At 51.6% G+C, this 25,108-nt stretch overlaps 8 protein-coding genes across 8 annotated transcripts; 4 read left to right on the plus strand and 4 right to left on the minus strand.

Moving 5' to 3' along the window:
• Nucleotides 1-452: 452 nt before the first annotated feature.
• Nucleotides 453-2,528, plus strand: CPAR01_01610 (uncharacterized protein; the record flags this gene model as incomplete). Its single annotated transcript, XM_060485899.1, has 4 exons — nucleotides 453-647; nucleotides 1,403-1,626; nucleotides 1,703-2,288; nucleotides 2,400-2,528. The coding sequence occupies 4 exons, from the start codon at nucleotides 453-455 to the stop codon at nucleotides 2,526-2,528; spliced, it is 1,134 nt and encodes a 377-aa protein (XP_060356756.1).
• Nucleotides 2,529-3,087: 559 nt separating this feature from the next.
• Nucleotides 3,088-6,030, plus strand: CPAR01_01611 (cyclic nucleotide-binding domain-containing protein; the record flags this gene model as incomplete). The annotated part of the gene is made up of 1 exon (XM_060485900.1): nucleotides 3,088-6,030. One exon carries the CDS (start codon nucleotides 3,088-3,090, stop codon nucleotides 6,028-6,030), a length of 2,943 nt encoding a protein of 980 aa, XP_060356757.1.
• Nucleotides 6,031-6,287: 257 nt separating this feature from the next.
• CPAR01_01612 (uncharacterized protein) lies at nucleotides 6,288-6,971 on the minus strand (the record flags this gene model as incomplete). Its single annotated transcript, XM_060485901.1, has 1 exon — nucleotides 6,288-6,971. The coding sequence occupies one exon, from the start codon at nucleotides 6,969-6,971 to the stop codon at nucleotides 6,288-6,290; it is 684 nt and encodes a 227-aa protein (XP_060356758.1).
• Nucleotides 6,972-8,205: 1,234 nt separating this feature from the next.
• CPAR01_01613 (HET domain-containing protein) lies at nucleotides 8,206-10,011 on the plus strand (the record flags this gene model as incomplete). The annotated part of the gene is made up of 1 exon (XM_060485902.1): nucleotides 8,206-10,011. One exon carries the CDS (start codon nucleotides 8,206-8,208, stop codon nucleotides 10,009-10,011), a length of 1,806 nt encoding a protein of 601 aa, XP_060356759.1.
• Nucleotides 10,012-10,240: 229 nt separating this feature from the next.
• On the minus strand, nucleotides 10,241-12,849 carry CPAR01_01614 (uncharacterized protein; the record flags this gene model as incomplete). The annotated part of the gene is made up of 6 exons (XM_060485903.1): nucleotides 10,241-10,426; nucleotides 10,482-11,359; nucleotides 11,426-11,489; nucleotides 11,541-12,014; nucleotides 12,071-12,539; nucleotides 12,593-12,849. The coding sequence occupies 6 exons, from the start codon at nucleotides 12,847-12,849 to the stop codon at nucleotides 10,241-10,243; spliced, it is 2,328 nt and encodes a 775-aa protein (XP_060356760.1).
• A 1,178-nt stretch (nucleotides 12,850-14,027) lies between these two features.
• On the plus strand, nucleotides 14,028-18,924 carry CPAR01_01615 (uncharacterized protein; the record flags this gene model as incomplete). The annotated part of the gene is made up of 3 exons (XM_060485904.1): nucleotides 14,028-15,185; nucleotides 15,256-15,382; nucleotides 15,452-18,924. 3 exons carry the CDS (start codon nucleotides 14,028-14,030, stop codon nucleotides 18,922-18,924), a joined length of 4,758 nt encoding a protein of 1,585 aa, XP_060356761.1.
• Nucleotides 18,925-19,893: 969 nt separating this feature from the next.
• CPAR01_01616 (uncharacterized protein) lies at nucleotides 19,894-20,711 on the minus strand (the record flags this gene model as incomplete). The annotated part of the gene is made up of 2 exons (XM_060485905.1): nucleotides 19,894-20,236; nucleotides 20,302-20,711. The coding sequence occupies 2 exons, from the start codon at nucleotides 20,709-20,711 to the stop codon at nucleotides 19,894-19,896; spliced, it is 753 nt and encodes a 250-aa protein (XP_060356762.1).
• A 1,094-nt stretch (nucleotides 20,712-21,805) lies between these two features.
• CPAR01_01617 (uncharacterized protein) lies at nucleotides 21,806-24,433 on the minus strand (the record flags this gene model as incomplete). Its single annotated transcript, XM_060485906.1, has 7 exons — nucleotides 21,806-22,824; nucleotides 22,915-23,128; nucleotides 23,208-23,311; nucleotides 23,362-23,446; nucleotides 23,500-24,039; nucleotides 24,098-24,263; nucleotides 24,327-24,433. 7 exons carry the CDS (start codon nucleotides 24,431-24,433, stop codon nucleotides 21,806-21,808), a joined length of 2,235 nt encoding a protein of 744 aa, XP_060356763.1.
• Nucleotides 24,434-25,108: the final 675 nt, after the last annotated feature.

Here is a 25,108-nt window from a genome sequence, read left to right on the forward strand (position 1 = left end):
GCAGATCAGAGTCACGACGGAGCATACCGCATGTCTCTGTCTCCTGGCTGTTCGTTTCCTCTGCTCAGGGCAAGACAGGGCGCCGTAGACGAAGGTCGCGAAAGCTGCAGTTTGTCTGTCGCACACCCAGTCTCCTCCCCCTTTACTTTTAGCTTTGGCTCTCCTCCACTGGCGAGGTACCCAGGTCTTTACAGTGCGCCTAGAGAAACCGTAAAGTATGGTACCTTACGCAGAGATATTGTCATGACTACGTCTGTATTTCGACACCACAAACAGCTTGGCTATGCCTAGTGCAGGGAACACAAGAGGCTCGGGGCATGCTCAGGCACAGTAAGCTCCCGTTGCTTGTGCGAGTGTTTTCCCGCTGACATTCTGACGATAGAGCCGTGTTTGATGAGTTTATGATTAGTCTGTCGTTGAACTCTTCCAATGCCCTCGCCGTGACAGCAATCATGATCGTCCAGATGATCGAATGGACACAAATACCTACTTCCTCGCCTCAAGCCTGCCACGGTCGCCGCGGCCACACGACTACCGTCTACTGGGCCTTGGGCGCCAGGCTGTTTAAGCTTTGGGGTCAGGTTACGTTCATGTCTCGTCACCCTGCCAGTGACATGCTGCGTATCCCTGAACAGACTGCCTCAAGGGTCCGTGTGCAGTAGATCGGTACCTGATGAGTACAAGCTTCACGGCCCCTACCCCACCCTCCGAGCGTCATTGTGCGAGGGCTGGCTGGGCGCAGCGTTGGCGATAGGCAAAAGCTCTGAAGAGAGCGGTGGTAGAGGTGACGCTTAGAGTTGTCATAACTGTGCTTGATAGGTAAGATGAGTTGTCTTCCAGTCTGCTTGGGGTGAAAAGATATTCCAATGGCCAGCATTGGTATTCGAAGACATGTGTATTGTGTATTGTTGGCTCCCAAATATCGAGCATGGTAATGGGGGGGGGGGGGTCAAAGACGTGGGCTCCCTGGTGGAAGAGTTGTGCTTGTGAAGTGAAGAGACGAAGGTGTTTAGCCCGTCTCGTCTGGCTGTCCTGTCCGTGTTTGACCTTCCGGAACTCTCTCTAGTGTGTGCAGGTGAGTGTGTCCCCTCCCTCCTGCTGTATCCTTGTGGCGCATCTGCACCAGCTCCCGCATCTGCACATGTCCACCGTACAGTCGCTGACTACTGGGCGTTGGTCGACGAAGGTTGGGTATGGCACTCACGCTCAGGTTCCGAGAAACGTAGGGGATGCAACGCAGCATCATCCATCCTCGCCCTTCCACCTCCCCGTCTTCCAGGCCGCATATCTTAACCTCCCTTACCTTAGTCATGTCCCTGGGAGTAAGGTACCTTAGTGTAATACCACTTTACATAGTACCTCAAGGTAGAGAATACTTTGCCTTAAGTAATCTTACCAAAAGATAAAGGGAACAGCCGAGGAAGGTGCCCTGGGTGCTTGGGAACTTCGTACAGAGTACCAATGCAGTCGGAAAGAAGGAAACGGCAAGGAAGGAAGGAAGCAGCAGTTAGAACGACTCTTGCTCCTTCCCCACGTCCCACGTTTCCACAGTACGTCCTCGCGCCGTGCCATGGACGCCCACGCCCACGCCCAGGGCACCCAGGGCACGCCCACCCGCCCACTTCAGTGCGACGTTCACGCCCACACCCGCCCATGCCGCCTCCACCAAAAAAAAAGGTACCTGCCTACCTCACCTTACTAGGTGCTGTATGATGTATTCCGTACCAAATGGAAGGCACCAAAATACACCAAGGGGCAAGGTACCTCCTTCCTTACGTACCGACATCTACGCCCACGCTCACGTCCCTTCCTGGAATCCTCGCACCCGTCCCGTCGCCCCCCAGTTCGGTCCTTCCCTTCCCTTCCCAAACCCACGACCGCTTCTCTTTTCGTCCGTCACCGTTTCTCTTCCTCCCAGTCCCCCTCCCACCCGCTTACCCATTCCTGCAGCAGTCGTCTTCCTATCTTCCTCTTCTGCTGGAGATCTTCGCATTGCAACCTCCAATCGCCTATTCCCGTGCCCGTTTGTTGGCTCAACTGATCTGCAATATTGCGACTGCGAATCATCCGCCTTCTTCACTCGCCTACATCACCCTCTCGCCTCCGATCCCGCCGCCTCGAACAACCCACCCCCGGCACCTTCGTTTCCCACCATCCTCGCAACTCATCTCGCCTTCGCCTATCCGCTCCTTGGAACCGGCCGAACCCCGCGTACAGAGCTGTTTATTTCGCATCGAGAGCAATTCCACACAGCAACAATTGTATTTGCCTACACCGTCGAACATTTGGTGAGTACTCCCCGGCCTACTGACCGTTACCTAATCACCAGCGGCAAAAAAGTGACCGTGTGTGTTTCTCTCTGACCTGACTTCCACAGCAGAACTGTCACCCCAACTCAGCTTCTACAGCATCTGGTGCCGAGCACACGACAACTTTCCGTTGCTGTCTTTGCGCAGACACTTGGTGTCACCGCATTTATCATCAATCATTCTATCCTGCCGGCAAATTGTCGTGTCGAAAGCGACTAGAGACACCGTTTTCAACGGCGACGTTACGTGATACGATCTGCGACACTCAGCATTGTCGACCAACCCGACCCTCCCACTCTCAAAGCTGCTCCGAAGACCCCGCCTTCAAACCAAACGCGACCGCCTCTCACTCCCGAATCGCTGAGAAGAAATTTGCAATATTCGATCTCAGATAGCGCGAAACAAACAACAGGTCCTCAATCATCAGAGTGTCTCTAATTATCAAACACCGCTACGATTGACATCTCCCCCCGGCGAACCCAATACGCTGCACTTCAAACGGCCTCTCCGGAGCATGCACCAGCCTTGTCTGCTGTCTACACTACCGACGGAAACCGCTGGAATCTAGCATCGGAGGAAGCTTCAGCTCACAGGCAGGGAGAGGACTCTCCTCCTCCAGCCGCCCTTGCGGAGCACAGGCTACAGACCGGGTGTGCACTGGCGAAGCCCTGTTGAAGCTTTGGCCCTCTGCCCTCCCACTGGGCGGAGAGCTTAGCCGGCAAGGCACGTCGAAAACCTGGCGTCGATACGACCACGTACGCGGCATCCGTCAAGGACCATGAGGCGGAATCGCTCCCCAACATCACCTTCACCCTACCGCGCCCTCGCCCATGCCGGCGCGGGCGCGGGCGGGGTGCCAGATTCCCTCTCACTCCTCAGGTCCTTCAACGTTGATACGAACCCTACCCGCCCTATGCGGCCATCCCCACTCACCGCTTCCACCATCCGCGATATGCCGCTCGACTTGGTTGATCGCATCAGATCATTTCCCCTGTTTGTGTCTGCGCCAGACGAGTTCTTGGCCGCTATCGGAAACCATTTGAGACCACAAGTTCATGCTGCACAGGACCACATTCTCACAGAGGGCGATGATGCCAGAGCAATGTACTGGCTGGTGCGCGGAGTCGTGGCTGTCACCTCTAGAGACGGTGAAGCCATTTATGCAGAACTCAAGCCCGGTGCCTTTTTCGGAGAAATCGGTGTATTGATGGACGTACCGCGAACTGCGACCATTGTGGCTCGGACAAAATGCCTTCTCGTGGTCCTTAAGAAGGAAGACCTCCAGGCCGAGTTACCGAAATTCCCGGATATGGAACGTGCTATTCGTCACGAAGCTCAAGAGCGGTTAAACATTCTCAAGAAGAAGCGCCAAGAGGGCGGGCAACTCATCAAGCCTGCCTCGACGCAAGCCAACGGAGCAAGAGAACCGGTGCCAGGTGAGGTGTCTACGGGTGAAGTAGGCACCATCAGAGAGGGCACCGTCGTCAACTCCAAGAAGCGGAAATCTCCCAGTCCTGGCGCCATCGAAGACCCTGCAGCAGGCAGTGCCCTAGGAAGTGGTTTCGTCAACGTGCGACGAACATTACGAGAACTGCCTTTGTTCTCCACATTACCTCCCGACATCCTCCATCAGCTGGGACTCAGCGTCCAGCCAAAGACATATCCTCCATTTACAGACATCATCCAACAAGGATCGGCCGGCAACGAGATCTTCTTCATTGTTCGAGGTGAAGCAGAGGTTGTTCATGAAGCACCAAGTGAACCACCAAAGAAGATAGCTCGTGCGACCTATCTCAGGCCAAGATTAAAAGCAGGTCAATACTTTGGGGAAGTGGCCAGTCTTGGGTTGTCCGAGGGTCGAACAGCGACAGTGCGGGCAATTACAACGGTCGAGTGCTTGATGATCCCCGGAGACGCATTAGACACGCTTTGGAGCCGATGCCCACCTGACATCAAGTCGCAGGTTGAGGAGACAGCTCGCAAGCGATACAAGAATTCTGACGAAGACGTTGAAATGTCAGATGCAGACCCCATGGAAAGGACCAGCAAATCAGATCCTCCGACACCGACAACACCCAAAGCTCTACCGCACGTCACGTTCACAACGCCCTCAAAACCGACGTCACCTACAAAGGACGATGTGGAAACGATGGAGCCCAAGGACCCTGATCCTTTCTTGAGCGTGGACATGGAGAATATGCGAAATAGGCGACGCAATTCCCTGGCCCCGCCTACCCCGCAATCCGACAACTCCTCGTCAATAGTGACGAACGGCTTCCGAACTCACCAGATTGAGTCGACACCTCTTCGCTTCTCTTTTCCACCACAGTCGCCAACCGAGCAAGAAGCGCCCGTCAAGCGAGCCCGGACACTGCCACGGCGTCCACACCCGGCCCAGACCCCAGCTCTTCCCGACGATTTGCTCGTGGAAGCATTCCGATACCTCAATGTTGCAGAGCTGATGAACGCGCGAATCATTTCGTCTCATTGGCGGAAGCTGTTGACGACGCACCCGAAGGTTTGCATGGATTTGGACTTGTCTGAGCATAATAGAAGAGTCACAGATCTGGCCATCCGAACAGTCATTGGTCCTTTCGTTGGCAACCGCCCGGAGACGATTGACATTAGCAACTGCTTCCACATTACCGACGACGGTTTCCGAAGTCTTTGGGAGAGCTGTGGCCGCAATGTCAAACGATGGCGCATGCGATCCGTGTGGGATGTCTCTGCAAATCAGATTCTGGAAATGGCAGAGAACGCAAAGGGCCTGGAGGAGATTGACTGGAGCAATTGTCGCAAGGTTGGTGACAACTTGCTGGCACGTGTCGTAGGCTGGGTAGTACCCGAGCCGCCACCACCCCAACCGCCCAGCAAGCAGGTGGTGATATCCAGTTCTTCGGCCAAGTCAAAGCCTCAAAAGGCTGTTACGCAACAGGCTCAACAGAGAGCTGCTAACATCCCCAAGCCGGGCACCATCATTGGCTGCCCCGCCCTCAAGCACCTAAACTTGTCGTATTGCAAGCACATCACTGACAGGTCGATGGCTCATCTTGCTGCGCATGCGTCCAATCGGTTGGAATCGTTGTCCCTGACACGATGCACCTCAATCACAGACGCCGGCTTCCAGTCTTGGGCTCCGTACCGGTTCCTGAACCTGTCTCATCTGTGCCTCGCGGACTGCACTTACCTCTCTGACAACGCGGTCGTCGCCCTCGTCGGTGCGGCCAAGAACCTGACACACCTGGATCTTTCCTTTTGCTGCGCTCTTTCTGATACCGCCACGGAAGTCGTCGCCTTGGGATTACCTCAGCTGCGAGAACTTCGCCTCTCGTTCTGCGGCAGTGCCGTCTCGGATGCCAGCTTGCAGTCGGTTGCACTACACTTGAACGAGTTGGAGGGCATCTCGGTCCGCGGCTGCGTTAGAGTCACTGGCGGCGGTGTCGAGAATCTGCTTGAAGGATGCAGTCGTCTACAATGGGTGGACGTTAGTCAGTGTCGAAATTTGGAGAATTGGATCCGAAGCGGAGGTGTTATGCGGTGGGGATTCGATGAGCGCGGTGGTAATGGTCTGTCACCGGGACAGGTGCCTTTGCCACTGCCTAGCCCGACACCGGCTGCTACGAACCGCGGTGGACGTGGGGCAAGGCCGCTAAGCTTCCGGAGAAGAGCAAGACACCCCGTCCGATTCATTGTTGAAAAGGGAGCATTCGGGCTTAGATGATGATGCGAGGTGGTTTAATTGGGGTATCTTGACGCTGTTATGAGAGAAGATGTTTTGTACGATTGTGGCCCGGCGCGGAATTGTTTGGATCATAGAATAAGCCTATTTTAGGGAGGCGCAGCTCGTTAGGAGAAGCAGACAGCATTACAGGGCATCATGTTTGGATTCTCAGACGGCTTTTGGCGGGATGGGCTGAGGATAGACTGGACTTGATGATACCCTAATTCATTTTCTTACCGCATCAGAGTCACGCGATGTCAAACACACGCGTCCGTTCGTTCCCGTATCGTTGTGACAATGACTGCCCATAAACCATTGCATACTATGCCGGAGGTCCCGTTATTCACACCATCCCAGAACTTTTTGTTGCGCTCATCCCAGGCTTTCCGTCGCTCCTCGTGCGATAATTGCTTGGGGAACCCCACCCTGAACAGAAACGCGACCCTGGCGAGCGCCGCCATCAGCGCGAAACTTACGAGGATCCAGTCTACGCCGCGCCATTCCCGCACCGGGTTCACGAGGTTCCCCTGAAGACCCCAGGATATCCGGGCGCTGTAGAGCAAAGACGCGTCGACAATGAGGAGGGCGAATTGGTAGAAGCTCCAGATTGCGAGTTGGATTCTGGGCGGGACGGCGTGGTGTTCGGGGGAGGTGAAGACGTAGATTGTGTAGGAGACGGTGACGTGGGCGATTACGTAGGCGAGGAGCTGGAGGGTGTGGGCGCCGGAGTAGAGGTCTGAGTCTGGATCTGAGTAGGCTGGGGAGGTGAGGGCTGTGAGAGGGGAGGAGGTGATGAAGGGTTGGAGTTGGGTTATGGTGAGGATGTTGAGGAGGGTTAGGTAGGTTTTTGGGATTAGGGAGTGTTGCTGGAGTTGGGTTGTGGAGGGGAGGTTGAGTGTGTAGGAGTTTATGACGAGTTTGTCTTTTTTGGCTTTGCCCATTGTTTTTTTGAGGTAGGGGCTTGAGGAATGAGTTAAAGGGCGGTCGGGGTGGTTATTTTGGTGGTTAGATGCTGCGATGTTGGTGTTGGTGTTGTGACATGCGGGATGCGAGATGCGAACAAATGGGACAACGACACCCCTCACTCAACATTTACTTTCCGCACAAGCGGTTTCCCTGGGACGGCGACGTGGTGAATATAAGTCCCTCGTGCGTTATTAGGGGCTGAAAAGATATGCTACTATGGTTTCTCATTTCCCAATTCCCACGTCTTGGCAAAGTGTGATTGATTGCCTCGAATTAAATGCTCAGAGTGCCTACCTAGCCAGGAATTAGTGAGAATGTCACTGAGGCGGGGGTCCAGTCATGAGGTCGCGGGGCATTCTTTCCATCCTTCCATTCACCCTTCTTCGTTGTTTCCTATTCGGGGGGAGAGGGGCACGGGCCGGGTGCTTGGACCAAGGGGCGACTGGCGGGGTGGAAGGAAGTAGGGGCCGTAACGGGGTCCGGGCTTCCTTGGGCTTGACTTGCCGTTTTGTTTTTTGGTGCTTAAGCTCATGGAGCTGCGGCAGGCAGGAGCTTGGGCCGTTTGGTGACCTTGTAGGAGGAGGGGAAGGGACTTTTGAGAGCTGGTACCTTATGTCAGCTTAGGGGTTCAATGTTGGTGATGGCTGTTTTCAGTCCTTCAAAAACATCTTCTCCATCAATTTACACCTTTCAACGTGGTCTTTGATATGAAAAAACCTCAATATTGATATTAAGATGGAATTCATTCAGCGGTATTGTCGACTACTTTTGCTGAAGTCGAGCTTACACTCTGCTCGACAGCCCACGGCGTCGTAAGTCTTATGATCCACAGATTTCCCTCGCTAACAAGCAATTGCTTCCTTACGTACAGCAACATGGCATCTTCTATCTGCGTCATGTATCCAGTCTATTGAGACATCTCTCGATCACTGTGGCTAATATCGATGCCGAATTTGATAGAAGATGAATCGGAACGTCTTTTAGTCGATCCTCAATCATTTCTCCGAGTAGTGCTGGTGCATCATGCAGGGCTGCGGCGCTGACATTCCCCCTACGGAATAAGCCAATCATCGCTTCGGCATACCTACATCGGTTGCTGATAGCCTGGTACGGACAACCCCTCAACTCCTTCTTGGGCAAACTTGAGGTTCAATCTCTGTGGTCTTATGCTGCAATAGCGTGACCTATTCATCGAGTCCGCCATTGAAAATGCGTCTACTCGAGACAAAGACGCTGACGCTTCACGAATTTGTGAATGGCCAAGCTCCTGTTTACGCAATATTGTCGCATACGTGGGGCAAAGAAGAAGTTCTCTTCAGCGATCTCGAAAAAAGCCCATCTGAAAAAGCCGGATGGATCAAAATCCAGTCTGCATGCCGCGTGGCTAGCGAGCGAGGCTATGACTGGATCTGGATCGATACCTGCTGCATCGACAAGGCCAGCAGCAGCGAGCTCTCCGAGGCTATCAACTCTATGTTCAGGTGGTATAGAGAGGCCGATCTCTGCCTTGCATACCTTTCCGACATCGTGTACTATGAGCTGGCCGATGACTGTGAGTCGGATCTGGTGGGGAGCCGGTGGTTCACCCGCGGTTGGACGCTCCAGGAGCTCCTTGCTCCGTCGTCTCTCGACTTCTATGATCGAGATTGGACACTTGTAGGTCCAAGAACCGACTTCCGCGGCGTCATCGAAAAGAAGACGGGGATTGAAAGTATCTACTTGTCGGGAGAGAGGGGTTTGGCTAGCGCGAGTGTCGCCGAGCGGATGAGCTGGGCATCACGAAGGACAACAACCCGAATTGAGGACATTGCATACTGTCTGCTAGGAATCTTTGATGTCAACATGCCCCTCATCTACGGGGAAGGGATCAAGGCTTTCCAGAGACTGCAAGAGGCAATCATTCGGGACAACGACGACCAGTCCATCTTCGCGTGGGGGAACCCGCATGAGGGGAATGTGGTCAGAATTCCGAGCCCCCTAGACGGCTGGTCACTCCTCGCGTCAAGTCCGAAAGATTTTACGTACTCCGGCGACGTGATTCCCATTTTCCATGTCACTACCAGTGCCCGAGTGCGCATCGAAAATTCAGGCATCACCTTTATGACGCCACTGCTCGCAGAGACACCTTCAAAGTGGGTGAACAGCCCCCCCTCGACTGCATTCTTGGCGCCTCTGCTCTGCCGCCGCCGTACCGATATTTTCAATACTATCGCACTCTCTTTACACAGTACCAAAAGGCCCGCACCTGACCTTGATCATCCAGACAGGATGTCGTACTACAGGGCCTCAAACCAGCTCTTCAAATTTCCAATGACCGCTTGGGTAAATGAGAGACTTTGTTCAGCATTCATCTACTCGAAAGCCTCGCGCAGGTTTCGGGATATCGGAGATGAGCGCGGTTACGCACCGAATTGGGGATGTGCCATCCGGACGCTGCCCCAGGGTTTTACTCTCGGTACCCCGTACTCGTCGACATGGGGCCAACACACCGATGGAATGCAGCCCGACGTTTTACCAATAACAGAACGACTCGTCGAATCATATGGTCTTGCGTCTCCAATTGTGATCCCACTGCATCATTATGGTTACGAAGCAACACTCGCTCTTGTCTTACAGTACCAATACATGTCCACCGCGACCGGGTATGGTGGCTCTGTCATCTTCGATAAAGCGCCGTCGTGGATGGTGAACCGAGTCGTGAGTATACCGCTCGGATCTACAATTGAGGAAGTTGCGGAAACGGTACGGCTTGAATCCGAGTCGTGGCCAGCAGAGTATGTGCGCCAGATCTCGGGCGCGAACAGGAGGGTAAAGCCGTCGAGTTCCAAAGACCTGTTCGATCGGAGTTCGTTGAGGACATACACCAGGTTCCACGTGGGAGTTTCGACTGAGCGAGTGCATGGAAATCTTCAGATCATCGATGTTGAGGACTCCAGGGGGAGTAACGTCTCTCTCGAGGTGGATCACGAGGGAATGTACACTCCCGTGAAAGGTGTAGCACAGCTTTCTCGCTGAGTGAAATAATACAATGGTTTCAACTCGAAGAGCACCCCACCGCGAAGTTATCCCGCCAATTGCTAGTTGCCCTCGATACATGTTCTAAGAGATAATAAAGGACTACACATTTGTTCGACAGTATCTCCTTTATGCCCACCTATGGATATTTTAGAAAAGCGAGAGTTGGAGAAGAACTGGAGACTGATGCGCTAACGCCTTCTGGCAGTTGGTAGGAAATTTTGCAGCCCTAAGGAAAAGCTCGCTCTTTGACCAAGCCGCTGTTCCTGTTTCCAATGTGGGAAGGGCCCCCCAACTGCTGTGACGGATCCTGGTTTTTTAAAATCTTGAAGAGATGTTTTTTAGTATCAGAATAGAGGTTCTCCTTCCTGCTCCTGCGGCGTTTGTCTTTGATAGCCTCAAGTCTGGATTTTTGCTATGAGATTTTAAGTATTCAGTCGAACACAGCTTCTAAGGAATGTTGGACTTACTAGGCACGGTTCTTCCAGATCCTCCTCGATTATTCTTGCCATCGCATTCTCCACAATTGACCCCGAGTCCTCGCCACTCGGTACAGCATCTTCCTCGCTAAAGTCTACGTTCAGCAAGCTACTGGGATTCTCTTTCAGCTTTTCCCACAAAAGGACGTCCAGAATCGCCTCGGCTTGATGGTAGAGTGATCTTTGAAAGGGATAAAAGGTGAAGCTGGCCGTGGTTCTATCCTCTTGCAGGATGTTCGACGGGAACCCAATTTGGATTTTGTACTCCATAGAGTAGACAACGAATGGAAAATCGTGCGCAAGCGCCAGCATCTCTTCAATGGAAGCGGCATCTTCACGCTCTCGGGTATCTTGAACAAGTCTCGTTGTGGCATTGTTCGCAGCGTATCCCGCGCACATTAGTTGCGGGTTCTCGCTTCCCTGATTATCCATTGCCATTTGTACCGCTTTTTTGACAAATTCTCGTGGAATGGTAAAATCTTCGAACTTGTACTTATTGTCCAAACCATAGCAATCGTACCGGATGGGCTTGGAGAAGTTGTTGCAGTGGATGCTCACTTGTCCCTTCAGGGAACGTGGCTTCCTTCCTTGTCTTTTGGCTTCTTCATTCTCGATCTTCTGCTCTTCGCGGCACAAGTTTTGCCAGGCCATTTCGTATCTGTACATTGCAAATGGATCAGTCAAGGCATTCGCCACAGACAACCCCATGTGCGTAGTGCGGGGTTGACAATATGAGAGTACCTTGTCATGAGGGAGTTGGTCTCGGAAGTTCCAAATATCAAATTCTCCAAGTTCTGGCTGGTTGAGAACCCAGATTTTGCACCAGCTGGCATGAACCCGCCAAAGGAGAATGCACATAGATGTAGCCACTGCAATACATTTGGTACCGGTGTCAGTGTCTTGGCACGACTGCCATTGTCTGACTAAGTTCTTACTGACCTCGCTGGAATAGAAACCAGAAGCAAGCCGGCTTTTTTCCCACCCCAAGCCTTGCGCTATCTGTCGCAACATCAGTTACCAAGAGCCTTAGATCATGGACGGATCTCTTACATTGCTTGCTGAAAACCCTCCCATCACTGCGGCCTGAGTAGGCTGAGAGGGGCGCATGCCACAAGCGGCATCCATCTTGGCGACTGACAAGTCGGCCTCGATGATAGCCTGCCCGTTTTCGAATCTGTAAGTCTTGTTGTAGGACTTGATGCCTTGGAGTCGTCTTTTTCTGATGACCTCGGATACCTTCCTTGGGCCTAACTCTTCTACGGAGGCTTTGTCGAATTCCGCCTGATTGGGATCGAGCCCATACTCCTTTCGCTCCTCACGAGACAAGCCAGCCTGGATCTCGAGGTCCCGCGAACCCACCTTGATTAACAGATCATCCAAGGTCTTGTAAACACCCGCATTATTGAGGGATATGAACCTTCGGATGGGATTTGTTTCTGTTTCCGCCAGCATCGTCATATAAGAGTGCCAGTCATCTTCGTGTATCCAAGTGGAATAAAGTTCGAACGGATCTGCCTCCGACATCTGTGCAATAGTCAGGTGAGACGATTGTTGACCGAATAAAGCAGAACCTGGCTTACTTTCATATATTGATGCGCAAGGTGCGGAGGCGAGTCGTCATAAAGCATCAACTTCCACTTCCCATAGTCCCTGTTGCGATTTCCAGTCGTCATTCTACTCTGTTCGTTGACTGTATTTGCAGTTTTTATCAAACCTCGGAAAAAATTGTTGAGGGTCTGGTAGGATCGTTGATGTATCAGGTTCAGACGCTTTTCTAACGGCTTTACGAGTAGCGGCCTCTCTAGAGGCATGTCACATTGACGTGTCGGCTTGAAGGAATTTCCGCTGCCCAAGGACAGGACTCGGCGAACGTATTTAGTCCAGTTGTTAGGTGTTTTGGGATAGGTCTTGACCAAGATCGGTAGTTCGATTGCGTTTCCATTACTCAGCCTGACACTTAATTGAATCCCTGTTGCCTTCTTCTCGTCTGGCAGTCTCCAGTCCGTGGGAGCCTCATTGAGGAGCTCTTCATCAGCCCATGCAAAAACTCTTCAATCAATCGTCATTTAAGGTTCTTTGAGGGTTTATGATGGGTGTCTTACTGCTCCTTCTGATAATTTGCTCCATTATCCGTATTTTGCCAGTTCTGTTTGTGTGAAATGGGAGAACCTAAGCTGAGCACTGTCTTGATAGACACGAAGACGATGCTTTCGTCAAGCTTGACCTGTGGGCCGAAATAATCCCGGGCGACAAATGAAATGGCGCGAAAATTTTCAGTTCCAAAGTACCATAGGCTTTCTTTGCCTCGCATGTGTCGGTTCCAAGTTGATCCCTTGTTCCTCTGGCTCCGTGTCTCCATATTGCACGGCGTTGTCAATGTTGCGTACTTAGTGTGAAGATCAAACTTGCGCCAAGAAGGTTGCGAGGCTTGCACTGGGGAAACAAGCAGAGACAGACGTCGCCAAAGGAGCAGGCTAGCGAGTTTGGATGTACTACTTATGGACCATGCGAGGATGGGATAAGTCTCTTCGGCATTACGATCATCCTACATCCTCACACTCTCAAGCCATAAGACGGAATGTCCTGTCACTCCGATTCCACCCTGAACACAGTAAGCTTCGGATGCAACGCTGCTTGCAGGAGACGAGTGTGGCGGCAGCGGCCACTGTTTAGCCATGCCTGAAACAAAATAATGCGAGTGGCAGTTTAGTGGCTGGCTGAGGCCTTTGTATAGACCGAACGGCTGAGCATCGCAAGCTGAGAATGATGGGGGGGGGGGGGAGGGGCTGAGATCTTTGTACCTAGCAGAAAGAGCTATCCTTATTGCAGAGTGCATGTACCAAAACTCATGGCCGGATTTATTGTCAAGTGCGAAATGTGCAACAAAAATGGTGGCGAGAAGCTGTCTGCCATTAACATCACTCGTATCTGAGCCTATGATTGCCTTGAGTTTATAAGAAGTTATGTGTCACCAATTGAAAGAGTTGATTCAGACTTCATCTCTCCAAGAAGCCGAGCCTCCAGCTGCTCCAAAGGACTCGAGTCTTGGTATCGCGTAGGGATGAGGCTAATGCCAATGCGTTTTCATTAGCATCGCAAACAGCGTCACACTATCATTCTCCCATCCTCTGGTATCTGAAGTAAGCAAAATAGAAGCCCTGACCATGTCAGGCGCGGGTTTACAGCAAACGATATCCGAAAGACATTGTAGCCAGACTCTTCGTTATCGTGGTTCACATTTATTTCGGATACTCGGTCATTCAGCTTTCTTCGCGCAAAGCATTCTGCATCCGGCAATCGTCTCCCTAGCTGAGGATGAAGCTACCACATGCAACATTTGGCTTAGAAATCGTGTGCCACGTCCAACTTTGGCTTTTCGAAGCTTACTTATGTTGTCGAGCATATCATGTCGTCCCCTCGTCACTTATTGCAAGTCGCCGTGTTGTCTCCCTAAGCACTTTCAAGTTTCCGAGAAGACATTTTTCCTCTTTCTCTCACACTGCATTTAGACTTCAGACGTGATTTACTTGACTAGTCATGGATTCAGCTATGGATCTCGACATTCTTTTGAAACGCAAGCGCTCTTTATCCAGTAGTGAACATGACGACAGTCCACCTGTGAAAGCAATGAAACAAGAAGCTCTCACTGGAGATATTCAAGGGCTCAAAACCTCTATCAAAGGTTCCGCATCTTCGCTCATCGGTACAGTGGACCAAGAACTTCTTCGGAGCATCGGACAGGATCGCTCGTCCCCCGGATTCGAGATTGGAGGAGCCTGGGTCACGAACCTGCAGTCAGTTGCCTTTGATTCGAGTGGCAAGGAGATGACCTTTCGGCTCCTACTGGACGAATATTCAGGTCCAACTCCTGCTTCCTTCTCGGAGCACGGACTACCTACTCCGGATCCTTCGCCTCTACCAAAAGACACCAACCCGTTCTTCCCGGAAGAATCTACCTTGAAGAATGCCGCTTCAGTTAGCCTGGATGGGTTATCCAACTCAGCCTATGTAGGCGATCTAAAGCTTTTTGGCCTCATTCCATCCAGGATCTATGTGTACGAGCACGCTGGCAGCCTACTACACCCATACAATGAGGAGGTTAGAATTTCGCCCGATCGGCCCATCTCGCTGGGCACCTTTATTCCTTCTCTTAAAGGGAGCGAATGGGATATGATATCACTCGAGAATCCCATACTGGGATTCCAAGAGGAGGTCATGCTAGATGGCCTTTTGAGCCGGACCAAAGGGCTTTACTTCGAGACCGATTTTGTCTTTCGAGGAGCCCTACAGCCAGTCTCGGACTTCCTCCAGGACTTCTTCCACCAGAATACACCCTCTATCCGCTTCACCGCTTGGCTGGATGGGTTCCGCGACTATGCCTTCCCTCCAAGCCCGCCTTCCTTCGTACTGCGTGGCTCTCTAGACCATGTTTCGGTCAACGTGCTGGACATCCTGAAGTTTCGACAAATTGGTATTGAGCTCAACGGATATCAGACATACAGTCTTTCTGATAGAGGAAGAAGTACCTGGGAATTTGGCTATGGCTTTTTCGGAAAGCTGGATCTCAGCGTTCCTGGTACTGTTATACCTCTACAGGTTGAGTACTATCTCCGCAAAACACTTCATTCCTGGCGTTTGCAACTTCGCCTCAAGGACGATGAATGGGACGACGTTTTTGGCATCAAGGGCTTGAAGGTATGCTTCGATTCGTACCCATTTTCACCATAGAAACTGGAATATAACTGACTGTACCTCGTTAACCCAGCTGTCCGATGTTTCCTTAGAGGCTGTAATCCAGACTTCTGCCAAGAAGAAGACATTCTCGGTGGGAATCGAGGCAAATTTGGAACTGAGGAAGACAAAAATCGGCGTTCGCGGTTACTATTCAAAAGGTACCAACATACCCTCACGACATATTTCGAGAGAAGTATCATATCTAATGAAAGTCTTGCCATGCATAGATTTTTACTCCCTCGACGCGTATATTGGCGATTTGACGTTGCACGATGTTGGCGAGATCTTCCACGAGCTGATCGGAACAGAGATCGACTCATTTTCCCACGATGTTGCGCTAAACTCCATGAGTCTATGCATTTCATCAAACGGATTCGCGCTTCGAGGAGAGGTGACCGTCAATGGCCATACATCCACGAGTGGTTGCCTGGAGTTTTCGCGAGATGGTATCGTTGTTCAAGGTAGAGTTGGGGACATCGAGTTCGAGCATGTTCAGATCAAGGCCGCATCGCTAGATGTCTTCATTGCCAGCAAGCTCGAGACACAGTGCGCTCGAGCGTCTAAGGTCGACATATTCGGGCACGTCAACATTCACGGTGTAGAGCTCAAGGCTGCGCTGCACACCGAGAAGACCTCGGAGGGTGACTTTCGCTGGACCATCTATGGAGAAGTCGAAGGTGATGTCACGACAAGCAAAATTGTTCCCGACCTGAAAGGAACTTTCCTGGATATCTCACTGAACCGGTTGGCCTTGATAGCGTCTAACCACGAGGCTCCATTGGGCTCCTACAAAGGAATCAACTATCCGGTCGCCAAAGGCTTTCAATTCTGCGCCATTATTGACAGCATTCCCGAGCTCGAGAAGCTCATGCGGGGCAGCGTTAAGGGCATGGTGTTTCGCGCTGCTCTAGTTGATGGGCAGTTTGCCCTGAGCGTGATCTTCCCCTCAGACCGCACCATAACCTTTGGTGAGCACGTCTACACTGGTCCTCTCGCAATCGAGATTACAAAGACGGATTTCGAGTTCCAGATGATTCTCAAAGCCCTCCTCAACGTCAAAGTTGAAACGCAACCCAAGCCTCTCCAGTTCTCCCTAGGCCTCAAAGCAAGTTATTCCGGCGCGGCTGCATATGCGCAGATGTTGACAGACTGGACAAACCCCTGTGATATCGGCAAGCAAGTAACTGTTCGGGGATGCGCCCTTGATTTCGGCATCGTCTATTCTACCTTCGTCACGACAGGTATGCCGGGCTCTATCGGTCTAGCGGGGCAAATCATGATCGGAAAGAAAGAGGCCAAACTCGCAATGAAGCTCAGTCAAAACCCTAAGGAACAGATCCTTGTCGCAGCCGTGAAAGATCTGGGCGTTGTCGATCTTGTAAAATTCGCTTCCCAGATCTGCGAGTATCAATTTCCGGAGCCAGATGGGTTCCTGCACTTCAATGACTTTCAGTTGTACCTCTCCACTGGCGCCTCGATTGGCGAGACATATTATGCACCAGGTGTGTCTCTCAAGGGCGATATGACTATTTTCGGCAAGAGGGCCAAGTTCGACTGTACGATCGGCACAATGGTCAAGATCATGGCCACAATCGAGCACTTTGAGCTGGGACCGGTCAAGGTCAGAGGAGCTACCGGCGAAGACCCCATCGTGGATATCGAGCTGTCATCGTCGACACAAAAGGTCCTCATCGATGGTGCTGTAGACCTCTGGGGACTGTCAGCCGCGCTGCACCTTGAGGCTCAGGCATATCCTAAGCCGAAATTTGATTTCTGGGTTGATGTATCGCTGTCAGACTGGTTCAAGTTCAAGCTCAAAGCCAAATTGACCGGCGATGTCGACTTCAAAAATCTTTCATCACTCAAAAACGCCGATTATTCAATCTATGGCCTGATGGAGCAACATATACTTAATAACATAATTGGGATGCTCGATAAGCAGATTAACTCGCTGGGCAATCACGCGGACCTTGGCGATACTAAGAGGATTTTGTCGGGCAGGGAGAAAGAGTCCAGAGCGACCGTCGAATCGGCTCGCATTCGCCTCGATGAAACCAGGCAGAGGTGGCAGGCTAAGGAACAAGAAATCGTTTCGACGCTGGGTCGTGCCCAGTCTGAGGCACAAAGCTATAAGCAGCAGCTCGAGAGCAACACCGCGACAGCAGAACTACAGTACGCCAATGTCGTAGTTGCTGCCATGGCAAATCTCGATCAAGCACGTCACGACGCGGCCGTTGCTACTCACCTCGCCGAGACGAGCCTCCAGGAGACACAGGCTCAAAGCGAGGAGAAAGTTCGCCAGGCACAGAGTGGTCTCAATGAAAAGCGCAATGCCTTCAAATTGAGTTTTGGTAGCGCTCGCTCTGATCTAGAGCAGACAAGGAAGAGTTTGGACGAAGCTGTTGCTGCGGTTGATCAAATTTCCCACGATCTGGATGACATTGACCACCGTCTCAAGGAAGCGACTCTTGTGGATATGCCGGTTCTGTTGGCAGAGAAAGCCACCAAATATGCCGAGCAATCAGCCACGACCGCAGCTCTCGACGCTGTGCGAGCCGTCTTCACGGCTGTACAACTTGTCATTCAGGGGTCAGAATTCATTGCGGCGGAGACTGCGATTGCTACTGATGAGGTGTCATTGGATAACATGGTAAAGTCTGAGGCTGCCGCAATGGAGATCTCCAGGGCCGCCTTTGAAGAACTTAAGGTGCAACAAGAGACGATGGTCCAGTCTGCAGCTAGAGCCTTGGAAGACGCGGAGAGGTCCTCTCCTGAGCTTAATGCCTCTACACAAGCCAAAGCCGCGCTCGCAGAAAGTCAAAAGACTATGGAGTCCATGATCTCTCCCGCAGAGAAGGCGTTTGCTGAGAGGTGCAAGTGCGCAGAGTACCTTGCCTTTATCAGAGCCGAGAAGGCCTTTGAGGCAGCTCTGAACAACACAGTGGAGGTCGAATTGGCCTTGCAGGCCTGCGAGCTCGCCGAACAAGACTCATCGAGCTTCGCCGACGACATTGTGAGTGTCGGGTTGAACATCGGCAAGTGGATTGCAAGCACCACGGTGGATCTCATCGATATCAACAAGATCGAGTTCTCAGGATCTATTTCGAGCCTGGTTGCGAACGGTCCTCCCCTGATCGTCAACGTACAGGGCATGCTGCTTGGTCAAAACATCGACCTCCAAATTGATTGGCAACCTCACTTTGACCTGGCCAAATTCATTAAGGCTATCTTCAACGATCTGTGGGAAATGATCAAGGCCGCGGCCAGCACGTTCCTCCAAGAGATTGGTGCCGAGATAATGGAGACTGCTGAGAAAATCGCCGAGAATGTCATCGAAATTGCAGAGGACATCAAGAAGGATGTTGAGAAGGCCGGTGAAGCGATCGATGACGTTATCAGCGATGTTGGCTCCGCGTTGAATGATGCTGGCAGTGCCGTCGGCCACGCAGCTGACGACGTTATGTCGGCGGCGGACCACGCTATGGAAGACGTCGGGGATGTTCTCGACCACGCAGCTGATGACGTTGTGTCGGCAGTTGACCACACTTTTGACGATGTCGGAACGGCATTCAACGATGCTGGCAGTGTTGTCGTTCATGTAGCTGATGACGTTGTGTCGGCGGTTGACCATACCGTGGACGATATTGGAAGTACCTTCAATGATGCGGGCCATGCGATATCGGACTTTTTTGGATTTTAGCTGCTGCAGAATTGGATTTCACTTATTGGGTTCGATATTGGCACCCTGTAAACATTGAAGGAGAGTTATCATGGCAAAGTGTTGGATTACGAGGCAGAAAAGGGGGTGGTAGGTAGGCAGTTTGGGCCCGTGCAGACGGACCCTTCCACCTACTTCCACCCACTGAGGGATCGCGGGCTCTGCCCACGAACTTCCTCTCCTACACACTCAATACGCGCAATAGACCCCCATATTGACCTCGTCGCGACCGAAAGGTCTGACCTGCCCACGTGTATACCAACACAAAGAAAAGAAGCACTCGATTTGGTTGACGAACACAGCACATGGTCGGTCGTGCGACCCCGCGTTTCAAATGATGCTTCCCATGAGCTCACCTACCAGTACATTGAAAAATGAACCATGAGAGGAAAGACGTCAGAACCGTCGATATGAATTGTTCCTGGCGATTACAGCTTCGCTACCTCCATGAACATTGCGCACGTACTGTGGATTGCCTTGAAGACAAGGCATGGTTAGTGGCTTACGTGTGTCGATACTTGGGCGCCAACGGAAGGCTCGATCCTGACGGAGAAGGGGGAACTACCTCCAAGCTGGTTTGATCAGGTGTACATTGAACGGACAGGAAGAAGAACGTCTCTGTTCAGTCGAAATGCATCACTTTGAGAGCTATACTCTTGTGAAGAACGCAGTGATTTTGTCACTGGTTGAGGTAAGGGAGATGGAAATGATCTCAAAGATAAGGTAGATGACTACCCGGATAGCGAACCGAGAAATCGATGGTCACTCGAAAGTCTCAATTCAGCAGCTCATGCAGAGCACAATCCATCATGTACACCTGCCGGATGACTCGTGGCCGATCCCCAATCCATCCCAGCCATCTGCCTCCCAACGTCAGTAGAACTATCGGCACGTATGTATGAGCCTGCAACTGGTCAACCTCTATCATCTTGGTATGCGACACAATCCGCCTCAGAGACTAGCAGAAAAACACGTACTGCTCGCATGATAATGCCACCAATCCTGAGACCGGAATGCATTGTTCGTCAATTGGGAAAGCACATCGTTCCAACCCGTGTTTCTGTCGTGGTAGATGGCATGTTTCGACCAAGCGACGTAGACCTTTGGATGGTCAAGGTTCTTTCTGCCATTGTCACCACCGCGGGGGAGCGTTGCGTCGACGGTGCTGAAGGTGTTTTGGATGTCGCCCCAGTTCTTGCGGTCGTAACCTGAGTGTTGGGAGAGTAAGAGCTGCGACGGCTGCCATTTGCTTGCGGAATCTTTTGTCCATACGACAATTACCCTCTCCCAGTCACTGTTGATAGAGTGATCAGCCAGTCATATCTGGTATTGAAGAAAATGGGTCAGGGTGGAACGTACTATTTATGTCCAAAGACGCCAGATGGCGTGAACCCATCCTTCTCATAAAACAGATTATACGCCACCCGTACCTCGTTGTCATTACACTTGCTGTAGCTGTAATAGACTGGAAAATCAGGCGCCGGGTTCCCGATTCCGACGCCCGGTTTTCGGCAATTGCAACCGGCGTCAGGCCATTCGCAAAGCTCCGCGCCAGGCGTTTGCTGTCCGTTGACGACTGCATGCGTTGGAATACAGGGAGGTCGGTTCATCGCTTGTCCGAAGAACCACATTGGCTGAGCGGCCATGGCGAGTCCAACACCGCCTTCATTTAGAAGAGTTGTCATTTGGGTGTCTGAGATGGAGGTTACAGCCATAGTTGCGCCGATCATAGCGGCGCAGAGCGCGAGTGTGCTTGTGAGGGAGAGCATCTTGGTTGTTGTTTGGGATGCTAGAATCTCTCCACGCGATGGTTTCGCAGGCTAATGGGGGTGGACAAGAACGAATTCTTATGCATAATGCAAATTACCTCCCAAGAAGACCATGTGATGAAGCTCCGGTTTTTAGAACTATGTAAGTCTTGAATTACCGGGACTTCGAGAGAGCTGTACGTATTACGGCCCGTTCCTCCTGTCGGCATCATCTCGGGGTCCCTGAAGATCATGCTACGATCTCGATCCTTGATAGGCTAATAACTACATAGCGTTCCTGCAAGGCATTCAGCATGCTACCATCAGGATGATAACGTTTGGTCAATACTCTATACGAGATGAACTAGACGTCTGCATGGCAATCCTTCGACCGGGGACTTGGGCGGTGGACACGATTTATTGGCCCACTTGACTGCTGCCTGCGGCTGGAATTGACACCTTCCAAACCCAGCGGGCGAGGCAAGCTGCAACATGGACAGCACAGGCCGAAGGTTTATATTTCCAAGGTGGAACTGAGTAGGCGAGTCGCCCATCTTTGCTCGAGTGTAGCGACATTTGTAATTAGGGTGTGGAAATCAATAACTCCTTGAGCCGTGGGACGGTAATACATAAGACCGAGAGCTTGTCTTTCTCCCGTTGAGGAACCATCACCTATCGAGTTGACTGAGATTGCCATAGAACACGTAGAAGATCTTCCGGCTCATCTACTTCATTGCGCAACGCAGAGAGCTACTTGAATTATGGGATTCTTCGTGCTGTATGGTGAACGTGGAAAAGCTATTTGCTGGATTTGTGGTTCTGGCCTCTGAATCACTTGCAACCCATGTTGCAGGAAGATCAATTTCCCTTCCTAGGCCATGGGAAGTTGCGACACGAAAGAGAGGGTTTGTACTCGAAGTTGCTGTATCAATCGAGTTGCTCGTTTCTTCCGAACTCAATAAATGTATTGTACTCTACATTATTACTCATTAAAAATGGTGTAAAAGCTAGCCAGAACCTTTTGACATTAAGAACACCAAAGTCCAAGAGACAAATGAAAGTAAGTTGCCAAATATCCATACAAAGTATCAACTTGAAGGTCAAGTTGCGCCCTCTTATTGCGTACCATCGTTCAGCCAGTGGTAATGGACATGGACATCACCATCTTTAGCAGCATGTGCATCCTTGGCCGAGTCCTTGGCTGAGGGGCCAACCTCCGAATCATCTTGCTTGAGCCCCTTTTGCCAGGACACAAAGTCGTAATACCCATGCTTTAACGGGTACCCGAGCGGATACTGCTTGTCCGGCCGCGTAACAAATACTGCGCCAATAGTAGTCTTGACAATCCAGTCAACCATGCCCAGGGCGTGGTACACGTTGTTCGTCGCCATGTCTCTAAGGCGATCACCATGCGTCTGTTTCTGCATCTTTTGTTCATCACTTATCTTTTTCAATTCGACATGATCGTAGTTGATGTCGATGAACATGCGTTCCCACATGCCAATCTGCTCTTCTTTAAGCACCTTGCCCTCTGGGTGAGTCCATGTGTAAGTGTTTTCCGGAGATTTCAACTGCCATAGATTATCTTCCGAGGGCTGCTCGGTATTGACCAGCTGGCCTTCAGCAGCTCGAGTTTTCGGATACTGCTGATGGACAGAGGTGACGGATCCGGCAACGGTCCTATACTTGTCCACGATCTTCGGGTCCCGACTTGGGCGAACCTTAGTTGGGGCAACGCCTCTATCAAGCTTGAGTTCCCAGCCGTGCCCCGTAAGAGCGTTGCAGCGCCACTCAGCTTTATCATCTAGGCCGAGACCGTTGTACAGGTAGCGGACCCTGACGCAGGGGTGAACGAGCTCCTCCGTGTGTGTAAGGAGCTTCTTCTCGTTGTCGTCTTGGTAGAAATGAGGTGTTCGCGCCGAACTCTCTGCGAATTGACCGTGGTACGCATAATACGGCGCTGAAATCACGTTCCAAACTCGGTCGAGACCCGTCGTGACCAAAGATGTTGGGCTGGTGATCTCACCGAGGCCCCAAGGCCGAATGGTGTCTCCGTGAGAGATTGTACTGAAGATGCGTTTCATCTCACACGTGCTGAATTCCACGCCAACGGAATTTAGCTGATCCGCCATCCCTAGTGACATCGTCAGTTTAGGTTCTTCAAGTGAAGCATAGGGGATCTCCACCCTAGCGGAGAGTCCAGCACATGGGGTAAGTAACATACATCCAAGGGCAATCTTGGAGATTTGCTGGGAATCAGAGCCTCCGCCAACGTTGCTGTGGCATCCAGGGAACCAGACCTGGCGAAGTTGGGTATTTGTGTTCGATCTCTTGCACCTCCAAAGTGTGGGAGCGAAAGGGCTTCTGAATTCGTCTAGGGCAAGGGCGTGGAACGCATGATCGATATTGGGGTGGACATTGTAGCTTGCAAATCGCACCTGGCAGTCATGAGACGTTTAGCCTTTGCACATATATGACGACCACAGCCCTCGGGCTTCCCCTGAGGGTGGACTTTACCTCTTCAGCACTGCGACTGGCGCCGTGCCAATTGCACCACGGCGTCTTGGGGATTCCAAGGCTGCCCACTGTCTCCCAAACGCCTGTTCGAATGGCGGATTTAGCTACTGCGAATTGGAGTTGAACTGATAATCGAAAGTAGGGTTGAACTCACCGACTGCTTTAATCTTCCCCTCCACCGCTCGGTGCGAGATTACTTCATTGCCATCGTCTACCATACGAGTCAAGCAAAGTTCGTACTGAGAAATCAGCCATCGAGTCAAGGACTTCAGAAGAGCGAGACGTCACTTACATCGCTCAGCTTCTGGCGATAAGCCTCTGCCATGAGGCGAAACTTCATGCTCCCATCTGTCCGTTTGAACTGAGTCATCTTCGTAAATAACTCTCTTTTATCCTCATGTAGCTGCTTCTCCAAGGCTTCGTGACTCGTGGCCTGATCGTAACGTTCGAGGAGCTTCACCAGATCCCTCTCCACATCCCAAACCTCTTCCTCTGTTAACTCTCCGACCTTTTCGGGGCGCAACTTATCTTCGAGCGGCTGAATCTCTGCCATGTATTCTTTCTCTATCTTCATCTTCAGCTGGTCGTGATTGAACCCCAGTAGATGCTTTTTAGGGTCAAACATGCGAGGATCCGTCCAGTCGCCGAAGGCTTTATAATCCTTGTAGATTTGGCCGAGGCTGCTGAGTCCAGAGCGGTTGAGGAACCCAAGCGTGCAGACCATGCCTGCGATCGACCGAGCCGTGAAGGCGCCTCGCGAGAAGCCGACGATGATGATCTCGTCCCCCGGGTTATAGTTATCGCAGATGAAACGGTAGCAATCTATAATATCCTGGTACCGAATAACATCAACCATGTGTCACCGCCATCAGTCTATTGAAGTCACTTACCTGTTTGACACCCAGGCCGAACAGGCCTCCTACAAAGCTAGCCCATTTGTCTTCTTCTGTTCCGAGACCGCGGTGGTAGTAGACTACTTGAGGCATTCCGCTGCAGCACTTGTGTGCGACTGCGGATGAGAGGCGGCTCACATTGGTGGGGACGCCGCCATTATTGCTTGGAGTGGCATCTCAGTATACGCATACGTGGATGATCGAATCTCTTCATTGCCGCACTTACGAGTTGTTCCATGTGCCATCGCAGCAGATCACCAGCCTTTTCCTGTTCGCAAAGTTTCCATCCTCTGGGATGGTTCTGTGTGCACATTTGACGTATTCTGTCGACATTTTAATTGGTTTCTTGTTCTTGTAGGAGCAGACTTGATGTTGACGAAGAGCAGACGACAAGCAGGAAAAAAGAGAGGGCCACCCACCAGGCCATTATATCAATGGTCAGGTTCAGCTCGCAGTTCTCTAGGGCTGAGATGGAACAGAATTTCAGATGTTAGCATGTGAAATGGGCTCATATCTGAAGGGTCCGTTTCTACAGAAGTGTCTTTGAAGCACCGGAAACGGCATGTTGTCTTAGACCCCGCGATCCATCTTGGCTACAGCTGAAGGTACCCAGGAACGCAACACGATGAGAACGGATTCAATCAGCAACAACATAGCAGATCAGTCGTTTTGCAGCCTATCAAATCTGTCCGGGGCTTCGGGTCGGCCCAAGCCACGTGTTTACCCGTTCGCGAAGAGGCGGCTCATGAGACAGCACCAAACTAGATTCAGTTGGCGAAGGGGTTCAGCGGGTTCAAGATCATGAACGACGGCAATTCTGCGTGGACGTATGCGTGGAATGAGATATTGCAATGGTGGAATTGCCGGAGTTCTTCGGCCTTGAAAGGTCTGTGGCTGAGACTTCGAGCAATTTCGCCTGAGCATGCATCCATTGAGACCCGAATGGTATCTGGTCTCCAGCGCGCGACCCAAACAGCGGTTTATCAATTCATCGAGCTAAGCGGCAAT

This window comes from Colletotrichum paranaense, assembly GCF_030867605.1.
Source record: "Colletotrichum paranaense strain IMI 384185 chromosome Unknown Scaffold_1.1, whole genome shotgun sequence".
Taxonomy (NCBI): Eukaryota; Fungi; Ascomycota; class Sordariomycetes; order Glomerellales; family Glomerellaceae; genus Colletotrichum; species Colletotrichum paranaense.